The sequence below is a fragment of the Arachis ipaensis genome, chromosome B7, assembly GCF_059453495.1.
Source record: "Arachis ipaensis isolate K30076 ecotype BB chromosome B7, ASM5945349v1, whole genome shotgun sequence".
Lineage (NCBI taxonomy): Eukaryota > Viridiplantae > Streptophyta > Magnoliopsida > Fabales > Fabaceae > Arachis > Arachis ipaensis.
In genome coordinates, this window is record NC_142442.1 from 7,455,585 (window position 1) to 7,472,316 (window position 16,732).

The following is a 16,732-nucleotide window of genomic DNA, read 5'->3' on the forward strand; positions in this document are numbered from 1 at the left end:
TCAATTCGAATTATGTATGTTTCAGCTTTGCATGTAATTCGAAGTAGCTCAATTCGAATTACATTCAATCCAAGTTCGAAACGGTTTGATTCGAACTAAATATATTTGTGCATTGGTTGATTGATGAATCATATTTCGTTTTGGCTGATTCACGTAATTCCTTTCTCCCCATAGCTTATTTTTGTTTTTTACCCTAAAAATTGACATCCCATATTATAGAAAATAAAAAAAACACCATATTTTGGAAATTTACACATAGATTTCCGATATCAATTTTCTTTTTTGCCAAATATACAATAAACATTTTAGTAAGGTATTTGCTACGGTACGATGATAAGTTTATACGTACCGATACATTTAAAATATAGACAAATAGTAACAAGCCATGTGAAATTTATTTTCCACATCAATATTTAATTTTTTTTTTAAATATATATTATATCATCACTTTTACTAAAACACCCCTCTAGTAATCAAAACAATAAACGCATCAACGTTATCATCGTCCTCCTCCTTCTCTCTCATTCATCTTCTTCCTTTGCATCTGCACTCTGTGATCTCATTCAAACCTCAAATCCAATGCTTCTTCATAGCTCCGTTCCCTTCACACCAAATTCGAAGACCAACGGAACCCACTTCCATTTCAGCAACTTCTCTTCCTTTAAGCCTCCAAAATGCTCCCTTTCCGCGGTTTCAGAAGCACCCCATTTCAAATTGAGCACTCACAGCAACAAGAAGCCCTTCCCCGCAGAGGTTTCTAGAACCATCATGGAGCTTGCCACTGTGGGAACCCTCTCTGCTTTGACCAATGAGGGTCATGAGGGTTCTTCTTCCCCTTTGGCCATTGGCGTCAGGTTCGCTGTTGACCCTCGTGAAGGCACCCCTTTCTTCTTCTTGAATCCCACTTTTCCTTTCTCTCCTCAAACCCCTTCTTCCCTCCATGTTCAGGTGCCATTGCTAATGCTAAAGCTTCTCTGCCTCCTTCTCATCTTCTTATAACCAATTAAGTTGTAATTACTATGAATGATTCCAAAAAATAAAAGACATATAGATAGATAGACAGTTAGTTAGTTAAGGTAGTTGTAAGTTAGTTATACTTTCAGTTACTAGTTCTATTCTGTTATAACATATTATACTCTAGATGAGATCAAAGTATATGTAGTATGTACTGAAAATTAAGTTGATGAATATAAATTTCTCATTTTTTTTCATTTCATATGTATTAGTTAGCTTAGTTAGAGGACATGTTAGTTGGAGGAATTTGTATTGAAGAGATTGATTTGAACTTTGTGTTCATCAGTTGAACCAATCTGGGTTGTGCACTCCTCAGTGTACACTTCAAGGCACCCTCACCATAGGCCTTATAAATTGGTACAATACATTCCACCAAATGCTTGCATATGTTTTTCCTCAAGGCCTCATCACAAATTGTCCAACTAGATTCCATCTTGTACCTCTCATCAAAAGCTACATTGAAAGCATGCAATCTCTTTCCCAAATCTTGGCTACTCAATGAGGATGAAAGTAAATCTTTTTGAACAATAATTGATAGAAGCTTTCCGCAGCTATTCCTCAAATAAAGTGCTGCATAATAGTCCTTGTATTGGTCATGTGCTCCTAACCAAGTATCTCCCATCATATCCCCAAGCATGGTACTCCTCAAATTGTAGAAATGGCAATGATTATTTATCATGAAAATGTAGGACAATGTGATATCCTCATAGGCCTTTGACCAAGAATCAAGATTAACTGCAACTTCCTTGATTGTGTCATATATTTGTGTGAAAACAATACCCTCTTCATATGTTTCATTTCTCCAACTAAGATGAATTTCTAGGACCTTTTTCAAATGTGGTAGATATGTATCATTAAGCAGCTGATTGCAGTAATCAGTTACAAAGCTTACCAGCCTAGGGACACCGCTATCTCGGGGAGGAGAACCTGGCCTTTCAAGCTTCACTTGCGCCGGTCGATGGAATGAAACATAGAATGAATGAAAGAATTCCTGATCTGATGGCGATCCTGGCAAAACATTCGGTCGATGCTTCTCGACCAATCTTCTCAAAGACACGGCAAGATAGCATGTACTCAGTATGAAGAACGTTCTTGACAACCAACTCCAAATCAATGCCCCATTGGTCTATGTAACTCGCTATTTCCCTGACATCCTCAAATTTAGCTGTTGGAATCTCAAGGTAGCTCAAGTCTAAAGTGTTCAAAGTTCTTTGAGCATTCGTCCCTCGAACTTCATCATATATAGACTTACACTTGGCTAGCCTGCTGTTTGCATTTAACCGCTCAATGATGGCCTGCAACTTCCCCATAACAGAACCTGGCAAAGCTTGTGTTGCGACGTGTGATCCTAACGAAACCAAAGGAATGGGCATTGAGTTTGCCATCAGAAGTCTTTGGAACTCAGTCTCTAGATTGTCTAAGGCTGCACTGAGAAAACCTCCATTGATGCAAACTCCCTCTTCCACGGCTTGCAATTCTCGCAGTATCCTCAAGGATTTCTTCACCTGAAAGAGGTAAAACTCATTGGTGATCACTTTGTCTTGTAAGAAGTCAAGAACACCCTGCAACCAGCCAATTGCTAACGTGCAATTATCAGTGAGAAGCTTCAAGGCTTCTTCAAGCTTCTTGGCATCTGAGAGGTAAGAGCATAGATCGGAAACAGGGTCAGTCAATAGAGAATTCTCCAAATGCTGCACAAATTCAAACACCTTGAGGACAGCAGCAGCAGAACATATAACACTATCTATACCATTGCCAACGTCCATGAACGAGCATTTCTGCATGGAGATTGGTCTGAATGAAGTTTGCAGGGATTGACATCGCTGGCGAAGAAGCTCCAATCTTGATTCAGATTCATCTAATGCAGAACCAATGGCACTTGATGTTTCCAAGCTAGCTAGCAAGCACTTTCTTGCAGCATCAAGGTTCTGCTTTCCTTCCATCCCAAAAAGATATTGGCAATCAAGTGTTTTAATTTCAAAATGATTACTAACTTTGGCTATTTAGATTGCATTAATGATTTAACATTTTGCAAATGAAATATGGTCTGTGGAAAAAGATGATCTTTGTTGGTTTCTTCTAGAACCCTCATGACCCTCATTGGTCAAAGCAGAGAGGGTTCCCACAGTGGCAAGCTCCATGATGGTTCTAGAAACCTCTGCGGGGAAGGGCTTCTTGTTGCTGTGAGTGCTCAATTCGAAATGGAGTGCTTCTGAAACCGCGAAAAGGGAGCATTTGGAGGCTTAAAGGAAGAGAAGTTGCTGAAATGGAAGTGGGTTCTGTTGGTCTTCGAATTTGGTGTGAAGGGAACGGAGCTATGAAGAAGCATTGGATTTGAGGTTTGAATGAGATCACAGAGTGCAGATGCAAAGGAAGAAGATGAACGAGAGAGAAGGAGGAGGACGATGATAACGTTGATGCGTTTATTGTTTTGATTACTAAAGGGGTGTTTTAGTAAAAGTGATGATATAATATATATTTAAAAAAGAAAAAATTAAATGTTGATGTGGAAAATAAATTCCACATGACTTGTTACTATTTGTTTATATTTTAAACGTATCGGTACGTATGAATTTATCATTGTACCGTAGCAAACACCTTTTAGTAATAGCAAAACATTAGATGAATAGATAGAATTATCTTCATAAAAAATTATTTATTGCAATTCATATTTTTTCCTACTTTAATAACAAATATATCATTATATATTAAGAGTAAAAGACGGAAAACATTTTGATATTGTCCAAATAAGTAAATATTTCAAAATCTTAAAAAATATAAATGAAACAAATATTTTAAAATGGAAAAAATATAACGGTGATAATTTTTATTGGTGTTAGATAATTTTTTGGTGAACAATTAAGAGAAAAAAACAAAAGAGCAGAAAAGAAAAAGAAAAGAAATCAGGTTCTTAACAGTAAGAGAGGACACGCCACCTCTGGTGGCTGGTGCCAAAGGTTAACCTCATCAGTTTCGCTACCTCCAGATCCCATCTTTACCAACCGATCTGCCACGACATTAGCTTCTCTCGGGATAAGCTCAAAACGAATATCCCAATCCCTTCTTAACTTCAAGTCAAAGATCAGTTGTATCACTTCTTTTTCAAGATGCCAGAGTGGAACTTGCCAACCAGTCACTAGCTCAAAAGCTGCTGCGCAATCTGTCTCACAGACAACAAGTTTAAAACCCGCCTCCCAAGCCCAAGGCAAACCTTTTCATATACTCCACAACTCCATCTTGATGACACTAGATCCAAAAGAATTTCCTGAGCATCCCATTACCCATTGACTGGAGCTATCGCGAATTACCCGCCCAAAACCAGCACAATCATCCCCCAAGTTCACAGTCCCATCACAATTTAACTTCCAAGCACCAGGTTCTGGCGGAGATCAAGACAGAGGTTTTAATCCCTGGATGCAACACACTCGATTCTGAGTTGTATATTCAAAATCCACCATGCACCTGCGAGCCTTGTATGCAATTGACCCAGCAGATCCAAAAACTCCCTGAAAATTACCCATATTTCTATCTTTTCAAATTGACCATATTATAGCTGTAAATTTGGAACAACTTTCATTGAGGAGGCCATGCTTGAACCAATCATGCACCTCGAGAGAGCCAAAGAAACACACATAAAAAAATCTAGAGAAACCCAAACTGATCGCACCACTTCACAATCCCGAAAAAAATGAAGAATTGTCTCTGGAAGTTGATTGCAACGTGTACATAAGGATGAGGAGGAGAGATGTCGCCGAAAACGCAGATATTGAGTTGGTACAGCATCATGAAGGCAAAGCCACACTAGGAGCCTCAACTTTTCAGGGACTCGTGCCTTCCAAAACCAAAGCCAATTGATATTCCTATCCCAATTCAACTTATTCTGAATTAACCATAAATATCCTTGTTTAGCAGAGTAAAGAGTGTGCTCCCAACTCCAACCCAAATCACGACCAGAAGCCGAAATATGTACTAAACTAAGAATGTCTTCCCTTAAGTCCCTAGGAATAAAAGAGTAAATCCTCTCCAAATGCCAAACTCCATCACGGTAAACATCTTCAATGGTCAAAGCAGCCTCACATATATCAAGAAATTCAACCCTTACTCCTACTGGCCCAGAGTGTAACCAAGAGTCAAACTAGAAATTCTTAGAAAGAGCTCCCACTTTCCAAACAAACCCTTCCTTTAATACGGAAGTTGTGTGCACAATAGACTTCCATATATACGATGAAGAACCCATTGCTTTAACTGCAAATAGGTTTCTATTCTGGAGGTATTTCTGAAGCATAATCTTGACCCACAGTTTCTCTTGATTCATCAAAATTTGTCAAATTAGCTTTCCTAATAAAGAAAAATTGACCAACCGTGACTCCCGCAAAGCAAGACCTCCAAACTTTTTTGGAGTCGTCAAAACTCTCCAAGATGCTAAATGAAGACCACGGTGATTATGACTACCACACCAAATGAAATTTCTAGTAAACTTATCAATGTTAGAGCACACACCTGATGGAAAAAGGCTTACTAGCATCCTATAAATAGGTATAGAAGATAAAACTGATTTAGTAAGGCAAATCTGACCAGCTTTATTAAGGAAGCGACCTTTCCAAGATGCTAGCCTATTAGTATGCTTATCAACCACATCATGAAAATCAGCTTTAGTAACTCTGCCATGCTTGAGGGGGACACCAAGGTATTTTCCCAGAGAATTAGCAAATCGGATAGAAGAAATACCAGTGAAGAGATCCTTGTGTTGTCTAGAAACATTCATAGAACAGATAGCACGAGATTTGTCAAAATTCACCTTCATACTAGATGCTCTGCAAAAGGTGGCCAAAGTGTCCAAAACATGAAGCACTTGAGATTTCTTCGCTTTGCAAAAAAGGATAAGGTCATCTGCAAAAAGGAGATGAGAGATTACAGGACCTCCCCTAGACACAGTCACTGGTTTCCATCTACCAACCTCCACTTGCCTAGCAATGAGGCAACTCAACCTCTCCATACAAATAACAAATAAATAAGGAGACATCAGGTCTCCTTGCCTCAAACCCCTTTTTGGCTGAAAACCATCCAACCGGTTATCATTCCACATTAGAGAAAGGGAGGAAGACTTTACACATTTCATAATAAGAGAAACAATAGTACCTGGAAAGCCAAACATTAGGAGAGATTGCTCCAAAAACTCCCAGCTCACACTGTCATAAGCTTTTTCTAGGTCAATTTTAAAAGCAAGAACACCTTTCTTTGATTTGGTTTTCTTCATAAAATGGAGAACTTCCTGGGCTACAATGATATTGTCTGGGGTACCCCTTCCAGGAATAAACCCTCCCCGTAGAGGGCCAATGATATCTTGTAGAAAAGGTCGTAACCTCTCCACAACCACCTTAGTTATAATCTTGTAGATGACATTATAGAGGTTGATAGGACGAAACTCTTTCATGCGAGACGGGTTATCAACTTTAGGAATCAGCACCACCAAAGTATCAAACAGAGCACTATCCAGATCAAACCAAGCGAAAGCCTTCTTAACAAGCTCCCATACCTCTGTACCAACCACTTCCCAGTATTTCTTGAAGAAAAAATCCTGAAAACCATCGGCACCTGGGGCCTTAAAAGAGTTTATGCCCATAACCACCTTCCTAACCTCTTCTTTAGAAACATTTCTTGTGAGACTTTCAATAGCCTCACGAGATAAAGAAGGTAATTCCTGATCCCATCACATCAAGTTCTACCTGTTCCACATTACAAAAAAGATCTCTATAAAATCCAATTGCACATTCTTCGAGTTCTTGCGAATCAGTACTCCATCTTCCATCCTCCAAAAACAACCCCTGAACCTTGTTACGTTTCCTTCACATAATGGTTTGCATATGAAAGAACTTAGTATTCCTATCTCCAAATCTGACCCATTGCTCTCGGAATTTTTGATACCAAAACAACTCCTCTTGCGTAAGCAGATTACTATATTCAGACTGTAACTCCCTTTCTTCCTGTATAAGGGATAAAGCATCAACTCTCTTCATTCTCTGTTGGATACTGGTCACACGCCTCTCCAATTCCCTCTTTCTTTTAAAAATATTCCCAAAGACATCTCGGTTAAAGGCCAAAGCATCATCTCTGACCTGAGAAAGGCAACGAATAGGATTGGGTCTACCCTTGTCCCAAGCACCCCTGACCACCGACGAAAAACTTGGGTGATAAGACCAAACTACTTGAAAATGAAAAGGTTTTACCCCGACTCTTCTATCATTACCTTGACATCGCACCATAATGGGACAGTGGTCAGAATGCATCCTCGCCAAATTCTCCACATAGCTTTCCGAAAAACGAAAACACCAAACATCAGTAGACACACCCCTATCCAGCCTCTTCGAGAGGAACCGATTACCCTGCATATGTCTGAACCAAGTGTACAAAGATCCATGAACTCCCAAATCAATCAAACCACACTCATCTAGGAGAGCTCCAAACCGCTCTGCCCTTCGAGAGACAAAGTTTCCACCTTTAACCTCAGATGAAAGAAGGATCTCATTAAAATCCTCAATAGCTAATAAAGGACCTGAATAATTTCTGAAAAAATCTGTCAAAACCCTCCAAACTTCTTCCCTTATGCTAGGAACGGGACTTGCATAAATTGCTGCACAGACCCAAAAAAAACCGCCATTCGAAAACTCAACACACACCACTTGCGAACTTGCTGCCACGACATTGCAAGATGCTCCGGGCCATGCAGAGAGCACCCAAATACCTTCACTATGCCCCTGAACTTCTAAATTAGGTACCAACACTTTTTACTTATTTTTGCATGCCTTATATTTGAACAATATTATCCAACTCTCCATTGTTATCATTAAAAATATATTACAAGTTCTAAATTGCTCAAATTATTGATTTTAGTTATTTATTTAATAAAAATAAAACCTTAATTATTTTAGTTCTTTTCCTCTTTTTAATATCGTCTCAAATTTCAGTCCTTATATACTGTTTTAGGTAATATATAGTATTTAATCTTATACCAAAAGGAAATGTTGTTTCTACTTTTTTTTTTTTTTTAGTTTTATTAATTATTTTCAAATATTTTAAAAACGACTCAAAATTATTTCATTGTTAACTCCATAAAAAAAGTTACTAATAAAAATAGTGACATATATACAGTAAATAAATAAATATTTAAAAATAATAACAATGAATTTAGTTGTGGAGGAAAATTAAACTCTAATGATATATATTATGTTGTAAATAAATTTAAAATTAGTTAAAAATAATAAAATTAAAAATACGAAAAAATTCTATAGTATAAAAAGATTTATGATATTATGAATTTTTTTACTCCACATTATTATCATCATATTCCTATTGATATATAGATAGATAATATTGATATTTCTCTCTATATTATTTAGTAAAGAAAAATAATACTTTACTTTTTTATTTCTTTGGATCTTTATACATATCACCATTGGCCATTAGCACGTGCATTCAACAGTAAATATAAATAATTTTAACCGTTAATTTTAATTATTATATATTATATATTTTTTATAATTAGTTAAAATTATTAAAATATTAATATATTTAATACACTTAAAATTTTTTTAATAATATATAAAAAAAAGTATTATAATAAAAAAGATGGACTAACCTTTATAAAAAATAAAAAAAATAAAAATAAACAGATTAAAACTCAAATAAAACAGTTCAAATTTATTAAACTAAAAGCTTATTTAAACTTTTTTTCATATGAATTAAAAATAAAAAGAAGAAATTTTCATTATATACAAATTAAATTATTCAATAAATTAAAGTAGTACGGGTGGGACTTTATTTGCTTTAAAAAAGGTGTGACAATAGCCTCTTTCATATATTATATATAAGACTTGGGGTAAATATGTAATATAAACCAAAGCTCATCAAACTCATAACTCTCTGATTCTATTCCCATTGAAACAAGTAAAAAAAGAAACAATAATTACTCATCACTTGAAATTTTCTTAAAGAAAAGTTATTTAAATTTCTCATACCTAGTATGTATAAATTCAAGGTTTAATTACTCTATTGATCCTTATAATTTCATAAAATTTTTAATTAGATTTTTATACTTTTTTTTTAATTGAATCTCTCTACCAAATTTTTTTTTTCAATTAGGTCCCTCTTAGTAGTAATTAACTTCATTATATAAAGATCCAATTAAAAAAATATTAATGCAGAAATTCAAATAAAAAAATAAAAAAATGTAAAAACTCAATTAAAAAAAATTAGTACAAAAATTTAATTAAAAAAAAATATAAAAACCTAATTAAAAATTTCGTAAAACTATAGAAATTAACAGAATAATTAAACCTAAATCCAAAGCCGAAACTTTATTGTTGACCATTAATAATGTACTTTCAAATAGATAAATCATCCTTTTTGTTTGACTAATCAATCATGCTAAAAACGGATGAGATCAGATATGACATTAGAACTTTATAGTTGTTTAAGATAAAAAGAACCATACATTGTGGATCGTAAATCTTTCCAATACCGGAAATATCTAGTATCATATATATTATTTGAAAGTTCAGTCAAAGTGAAAACTACCTTTGTGGATAATTTTCATCCACCCTAACAATTTAGCTACATAGAAAGGGATATAGATTGTTTTACGTGTCCAAATATTATTTATATATTATTGGATATTGGTGGATATATAGAATCCTTCACAACCGTTTTCCATGCGTGCAAACAACATTTATAAAAAGATATATTTAATCATCCTTTGTTAATAACGAGTTCCCATGCCATTGATATATTGTAGAATTTCATATTTTTATTGTGTATCCAAATTCAAAGGTATTTACGTAATTGTCTCTTCTATGTGTGTAACATTTTAATTAGTCGTGATTAAAGAAGATAAAATGTAATAAATGTTTAAAATTATGAACATGGACCTTTTTTCAAAAAATATCCAATCCGTTTCAATTATTTATGTATCATTCAAAAAGATTTTGTTATGATATTTTGTTTAAAAGATTACGTATATCAAGGTAACCTTTTTAATGTTTTTTCACCTACAATATCTTTAGTTTATTTGTGATAATTAAATAAATACTGATTATATTTATTTAAACAACAACCACCACTTTTCTAGCACCGTTAATAACTCTTAAAATAAAAAAAAAAATATTCAACAAACAAAACAACACAATATCTAATAAATATTAATTAAAATTTAAATAAATAAAAAATTAAATATACAATCATTTTGTTTTTTTTTTTTTTTAAGTAGAGAATAAAAAAAAGGAGGCGCAGTAGAAAATAGAGATAGATGGAGGTAGAAGAAGACGACGACATGAATAGAGACAAAAAAGAGGTCAAGAGAATGAGAAGTAGAAAGACAAATCTAAAAGTTAATGATATTAAAGACGATGATAGATGCAAACTGATAAAGCAGAGATTTTAATAAAAAATCTTAGGCATAAACGAAGGTAGACACGACACGAAAAAGAGGATTCGGCACGATTTTTGCAAAGGTGGCAATGACAAAGAGGACCGGTGAACGAGGAAGACGCAAATTCTACCCAAAAACAAATAAAAGAATGTAGTTATTCTCTGAAAGAGAGAAAGATGAAGACGAAGAATAGAAAAAGGAAAAAAGTCACAATAATGATGATAATGGCGATGACAATAACAACAACGAAAGATCTTGATATGGATAAAAGAGATGGAGGAAGTGAGAATTCTTGAAAATGATAAAGTGGGAGAGAATAAAATAAAAAGAGAAAAGATTTAGAAATTTTATAAATTATTAAGAGTAAAATTATTCAAATAATTTGTATAATTTTTGTCTTTTTTTTAAAATTTGTGTCTCATTGTTTTAAAAAGTACAAATTACGTATCTTTAATGGTATTTTTCATAAATAAATTTATGTCTTACAAACAAATATTGAATATACCATTGTATCAGTAAACAAACACTACCTATAAACTCAAGCCACGTCACTGCTCTTGGGACATTATAGGTATATATGGGAGAATTTCTAAAACTTAGTGAGAAAAAAAAAATCATTTTTCCGGTGATAACAAAAAGATTTTATTTTGTCTCAAATTTCTTTTTTGGAACATATTAGGTCTGAATTTAAATTCCTGGATTCTTGCTGCTGATAATATCTAAATAAATAACAAATATTCTTTTATTTTGTTCAACATTATGGGATCAGTTGTCTGGGTTATGCTGGTCCCCTTTTCATTGTGCGCAAATTGCTTGGTTCATAAACAAAGGACGGTTTCCATCTCATTCATCATCTGAAGCCATTACTCAATAAATTAAACCTTGTAGGGCATTCTATATTTAAATTTAATAAACCAAATTGTTGAAGCAATGGCCTTAGAAGTAACTTTATGGAATGTGCCTTAGCTTCTTGATGATATAGTTATTATTGATTGGTCCAATAATGGTTCATTTATATATGTATGTCAGTGTATGCGAAAGTCATAGTCATTGCTTATTGCTTAGGAGGACATTAATTATTACTTTACACTTAGTTTGATATACAATTATTTTCAAGTATTAATTATATATAATAGCCTTTAATTATTGGGTCAAATTAGACCAACCCCCTCTCTATAATAGGCACATTGATGTGTCAGAATACAGTTAGGGTAGCAGAAGGAAGAGAATTCCAAATGATAGCCAATAAAAGTGCATTTAGTATTCCACTAATAATTATCGTGAGCTGAAAGTTTTTTTATTTAAATAAAATAAAGTGATTTTAAAATTATTTGATTTTTTTAAAATTATTTTTAAAATGCGAATTATCAATTTTTATTAATATATAAATAGTTCTAAACGGTATGTTTTAGATTATATATTAAATGTTATATCTTAAAATAATTTATACTTAAAAGTCTTTTCAATAATTATTCATAAATTGTCCTAGGATAATGAGCTTTCTAAAATGAACATAAATCATCTCACCTTGTGATGATTTATGTTTTTTTTTCTCTTAACACACATTACCCTAGAACGATTTACGTTCAATCTTAAAACTCACGAACCTGTGATGATTTATGTGCGGATAGATAAAGCTCAAGACCCCAAGATGATTTATGAAGACAACGAGTCTATAAATAAACGAGTATGGTGTATAACGAGCCAAATATAAATTGAGGATTTTGGAAAAGATGGCTCGAACTGTGTTTTTGCTAGGTCATCACCGAAAAAAATTTGATAAAATCACAAGTGAAGGTGTTACGTTCTCTAGTAAAAAGCATATTGATGTGTTTGTAAATTCGTGGGGAAACGCCAAAAAATTCAAGACTACAGCAATGCTAGTGGCTCAACTAAGTTCTTAACATTTCGATTAGCAATTCTGCAAAGATACCTATACAACCAGGACAGAGTGGCCAAAACCCAGGTATACTTGTTGAGTCCATCAAGGTCTGCAATATAGAGAAGCTACCGTAAATGAACTTTAGCAACAGACTTATTCTTGAAAAGCATCGTGGATAACAACATCTATCATAATATAACTATGAGCATAAACCTGTACCGTGACCTTTGATGCATGAGCTGACATGACTTTGAACTTGTTCTGAAACCAGGAAAACAACATGATGAACTTATTAATGCAATCATCGGGTGAAAGTTCACCAAATAACTCTTCGAACTACATCTATGCAGGCTTTCCCCTTCCATTAATTGCTCAAAGTCGTTGAAACATCCACTAACTGCAAATCCATTAATAGGGAGGCCGAACTGATATGCCACATCCTATAAAATTATCGTGCACTACACTCCAAAAAGCATGTGAAACGTGTGGGTTTCGAGACGCCATCGCTCCACAAATGCACTAATCAGTGGCTCATCAAACTTAAACCAATAATCATTCAGCCTTAACTTGCAACATGTAGTAATCCGATACTATCTAGATACGACGACATTATACGGTCATGCATTATCATCTTCTGTTGCCTACGAATGCTCCTAACACATCGAATTGGCTGATAAAACAATAATATACAGTCACAACTCAACAACGCATAATAACAACAAAGATATATATTAAAAGTGAAATCCTTCGTAACCCTACAACAACCTCAACATTTCTAAGCATTTTAAACCTAATAAATTACCAAATAACTAATTCACAAAGCATATGATTTAGCTTGTTTAACTTCATTATTAAAAATTTCTATCATACGAATACACTTATGGCCAATTTCAAATCGTTTACAGACTGCTCTTATGTGATATACATTATGAAATTACATTAAAAAATTTAATATATTATTGTCATTAACTATATAGATTACAAATAAGTTTGACAACTAATCTCTTTGTCGATAAATCCCGTAACGTGCGCAATACCGTTTAATCGGTACATGTCTCTCTCGTTTTCCACCATCTTTTACTGAAACTGTTGTTCCCCCTGCCCTGCCCTGCCTGTTCCCGCCGCGAACAGCCTTACTCTGCCACCCACTGGCGCTTCCACCACCACGATTCTCAACAGCCGTCGCCGCCCTTTGTCTCTGGCTGTACCGTGCACCGCCACTCACTTGGTTGTGCCTTGCTCCGTCGTTGGCCTTAACGATTCTTCTTCCTCCCCCGCCGTTGATCCTCTTCTTCCCTAACTTTTCTTCTCTCCAAAACCTTCCTCGCCATCAATGGGGTTCTCTTTGCCAAACGTAACTCGTGGGAAGCTATTCAGGGTTTGATTATATATATAAATCATGTTAGACTGCTGTGTATTATGGGATGTACATAAATCGTCCTACCCTAACGTGTTTTAGGGTAAAAACGTGTAAACTCGCTTATCCTAGAACGATTTATGTTTATTTTGGTAAGCTCATTATCCTGAGATGATTTATGTACATTTTTGAGAAAATTTTCAGGCATAAATTATCCTACACTATAATATTTAATATATAATATAATACGCCCAACCCTGAAACGATTTATATATTAATAAGAATAGAAAAATTATATTTTTAAAATTAGTTTAGAGAAATCAAGTAATTTTAGAATCCCTTTATTTTATTTAAGTAAAAAAGCAAAGTTTTATCTTCCTTCTCTATTTATTTATTTTTATTACCTTTTAAATTAATGAATAAGATTATTTTATAAATTATATAAGAATGTCTTACGTTTTCGTTTATTTTTTGAAAAAGATTAATTAAAAATTAAACCATATGCATCCTAGGTATTATTACTACAAGGACAATCTTCTATAAGTGTCAACAAAAATTAATTATTTGGTGGCTGCAAATTTATTTTTTAGAAACAACTACATACTCAAAATTTAGAATTCAAAATGTTTGTTTAACACAACAACTAGGCAATTAAATTATATACTCGCTCAATAGCACAATTTAAAATGTTTGATAAATGCTAGAGCAATTTTTTTATTAAATGGTTGAAAGTTATTATTGAATTATTAAAAGTATTAAAAATATAAGAGCAATTTTTTTATTAAATGGTTGAAAGTTATTATTGAATTATTAAAAGTATTAAAAATATAACAATTTATGTACCTCATTTTATTAGTTTAAATTAAAAAAAATGATTTCTTGATATTGTATTAGAATTTTTATGATTAAAAATTTAAATTTCAATCTTTATTGAATCCCAAAAAAAAAATTAACATAAATAAAAAGAAAAAAAGAATCTATATAAGAATTCAAACAAACATATAAAAAAAGTAAAAAAAAAAAATTTGAAGAAGCATATTAAAAATATACTCATTCAAATATTTTTCTAATTTCTTGTTCTTAGATGTATTCCCAACTGAATTGGAATATCTGTATAGAACTTATAACAGTCCAGACTACCCGTTAGTACGATATTGTTCGTTTTGGCACACAAAGTCTTACGGTTTTGTCTTTGACGATAGGGATGATAGCCGAAACCCCCCACACTCACTCGTCAAAACGCGTCATGCTATGGAGAGGTATCTACACCCTTATATTGTAAGATTCCACATTAGTTGGGGAGGGGAACGAAGCATGCCTTATAAGAGTGTCGATACATCTCCCTAGCATGACGTGTTTTGACGAGTGAGTGTGGGGAGATTTGGCTATCATCTCTATCGTCAAAGATAAAACCATGAGACCTTGTGTGCCAAAGCGGACAATATCGTACTAGCGGGTGGTCTAGTCTGTTACAAAACTGATTTACATGGAGTTTTTATGCTCATACTATGAGTGTAGGACCTTGTAATTTTTTTTTTTTTGGCTTTGGTCTTATTATATTATCAAAAAATATAATATTTTATGTGTCTTTTTTTATTAATTTAAATTTTTGTGAAAATAATTTTATGAAAATATACTTTATTATGTGCCATTTAATTTGATCAGATTGCTTAATTATGCTTTCTTTTTTATTTCTATTTTGGTAATAATTCTTTGAATCTTTTAGAATGTTAAGATAATAACTATTGTTTTCACTATTCAATTATCGTGAGTTTCATTATTTGTGATCTTAGGCAAATTAAATAAGTGTATAGTACTGTTAAGTACACGTGGAAGACAAGAGTGTTCAGTGCTAACATGCGTGGATCTGTATCAATATGATTGACCATGATGAATATAAATAATAATAATAAATGTATTTTATTAATGTATAATATTAATATACACACCCGAAATTCAAAACAAGCTAGCTAGCAGGAACTACACTCGAACGCCAACCAAAGACAGATCTATAGCATAATTATTACGTAACCATGACAATTATCTCAAGTTTTGTGGACAGCAATATTTTTGCCTCATAACATGAGGCAAACAATTAATAATAATTGTTATTTTTTTGTTTGAAACTAAAAAGGATTAGAGTATACATGGACTACTACTCTGTTAGTGTTGCAAGTGTGAGAAGTGTTGAAGTTAGTTCCACATAAAAAAAACATAGAAAAATGAGGAATTTATAAGATAAGAGACCCATTAACTTGTGTAATAAATGATAGACAAAAGATTTGGATATTTAAATCAACATATAGATTTCATAAAGGATTAAAGATTACAAAACATGTGTAATATATGATTACGATTATTACTTATTTATAAAAGTATTATTATCTCTTTGTTGCATGAGCTAATTAATTAATAATGACGTTATAAGCTTTTAAAAATATTTAATAACAAAAAAATATACTAAAAATAACAAAAATTTATCTTATTTAGTCTTTAGAAAGAATAAAAAATATTATTTGTATACTAAAATTAGTTACTAAAATCAGCTATTAGTATATATGTGTGATTTAATTTATTTTTAATATATTTATATTTTAACATATATTTTATACCGATAACTGATTTTAATATACACGTAACATAATCATACTAAAATTAATAAATATTAATTAAAATAACTTTTGACTGTTTTTTCTTTTTGTTTCTCTAATATTTTCGATAAACTTTTAACATCTTAACCAACATTTTTCGTTTGTAAAATTGTATTTTTTTTATATATATGACATAAAAACACAGAATCAATTATAGTCTTATAATTAAAGGTTGTGTGTAAGAAAGCTTTTATAATAATCTCAAAATACTAACTATTTTAAAATTATTTCTGAAAACTTATAAATACATTATTGTTGAAGCAACTGAATAGTATTAGAGTTTGTTTTATTTGTATTTTTATATTTAGTATTTTTTATTTTTATAATATTATGTATAATACACTTTGGTGTACACTTTTTGCAATAGAAAAACAAAATAAAAAAATTAAAAATATTATGTATAA

General features: G+C 32.6%; 2 protein-coding genes across 2 annotated transcripts; both read right to left on the minus strand.

Moving 5' to 3' along the window:
• Nucleotides 1–1,231: 1,231 nt before the first annotated feature.
• Nucleotides 1,232–2,957, minus strand: LOC148550258 (exocyst complex component EXO70A1-like). Its single transcript, XM_088494398.1, has 2 exons — nt 1,995–2,957; nt 1,232–1,963 (listed from the first exon to the last, which is right to left on the minus strand). The coding sequence occupies exons 1-2, from the start codon at nt 2,955–2,957 to the stop codon at nt 1,232–1,234; spliced, it is 1,695 nt and encodes a 564-aa protein (XP_088350524.1).
• Nucleotides 2,958–3,917: 960 nt separating this feature from the next.
• LOC107606708 (uncharacterized) lies at nt 3,918–14,525 on the minus strand. Its single transcript, XM_088494399.1, has 8 exons — nt 14,521–14,525; nt 13,372–13,639; nt 12,534–12,581; nt 12,372–12,429; nt 6,940–7,645; nt 6,783–6,858; nt 5,515–6,715; nt 3,918–4,174 (listed from the first exon to the last, which is right to left on the minus strand). The coding sequence occupies exons 1-8, from the start codon at nt 14,523–14,525 to the stop codon at nt 3,918–3,920; spliced, it is 2,619 nt and encodes an 872-aa protein (XP_088350525.1).
• Nucleotides 14,526–16,732: the final 2,207 nt, after the last annotated feature.

Coding starts and splice junctions, on each gene's coding strand:
- LOC148550258 (XM_088494398.1), bottom strand. CDS start 2,957: ATGGAAGGAAAGCAGAACCTTGATGCTGCAAGAAAGTGCTTGCTAGCT. Junction 1,964..1,994: donor TCAGATCAGGAATTCTTTCA/TTCATTCTATGT, acceptor CATCGACCGGCG/CAAGTGAAGCTTGAAAGGCC.
- LOC107606708 (XM_088494399.1), bottom strand. Junction 7,646..12,371: donor ACTCTGTCCTGGTTGTATAG/GTATCTTTGCAG, acceptor GGGTCTGTGCAG/CAATTTATGCAAGTCCCGTT. Junction 6,716..6,782: donor CGCAAGAACTCGAAGAATGT/GCAATTGGATTT, acceptor TGATGGGATCAG/GAATTACCTTCTTTATCTCG.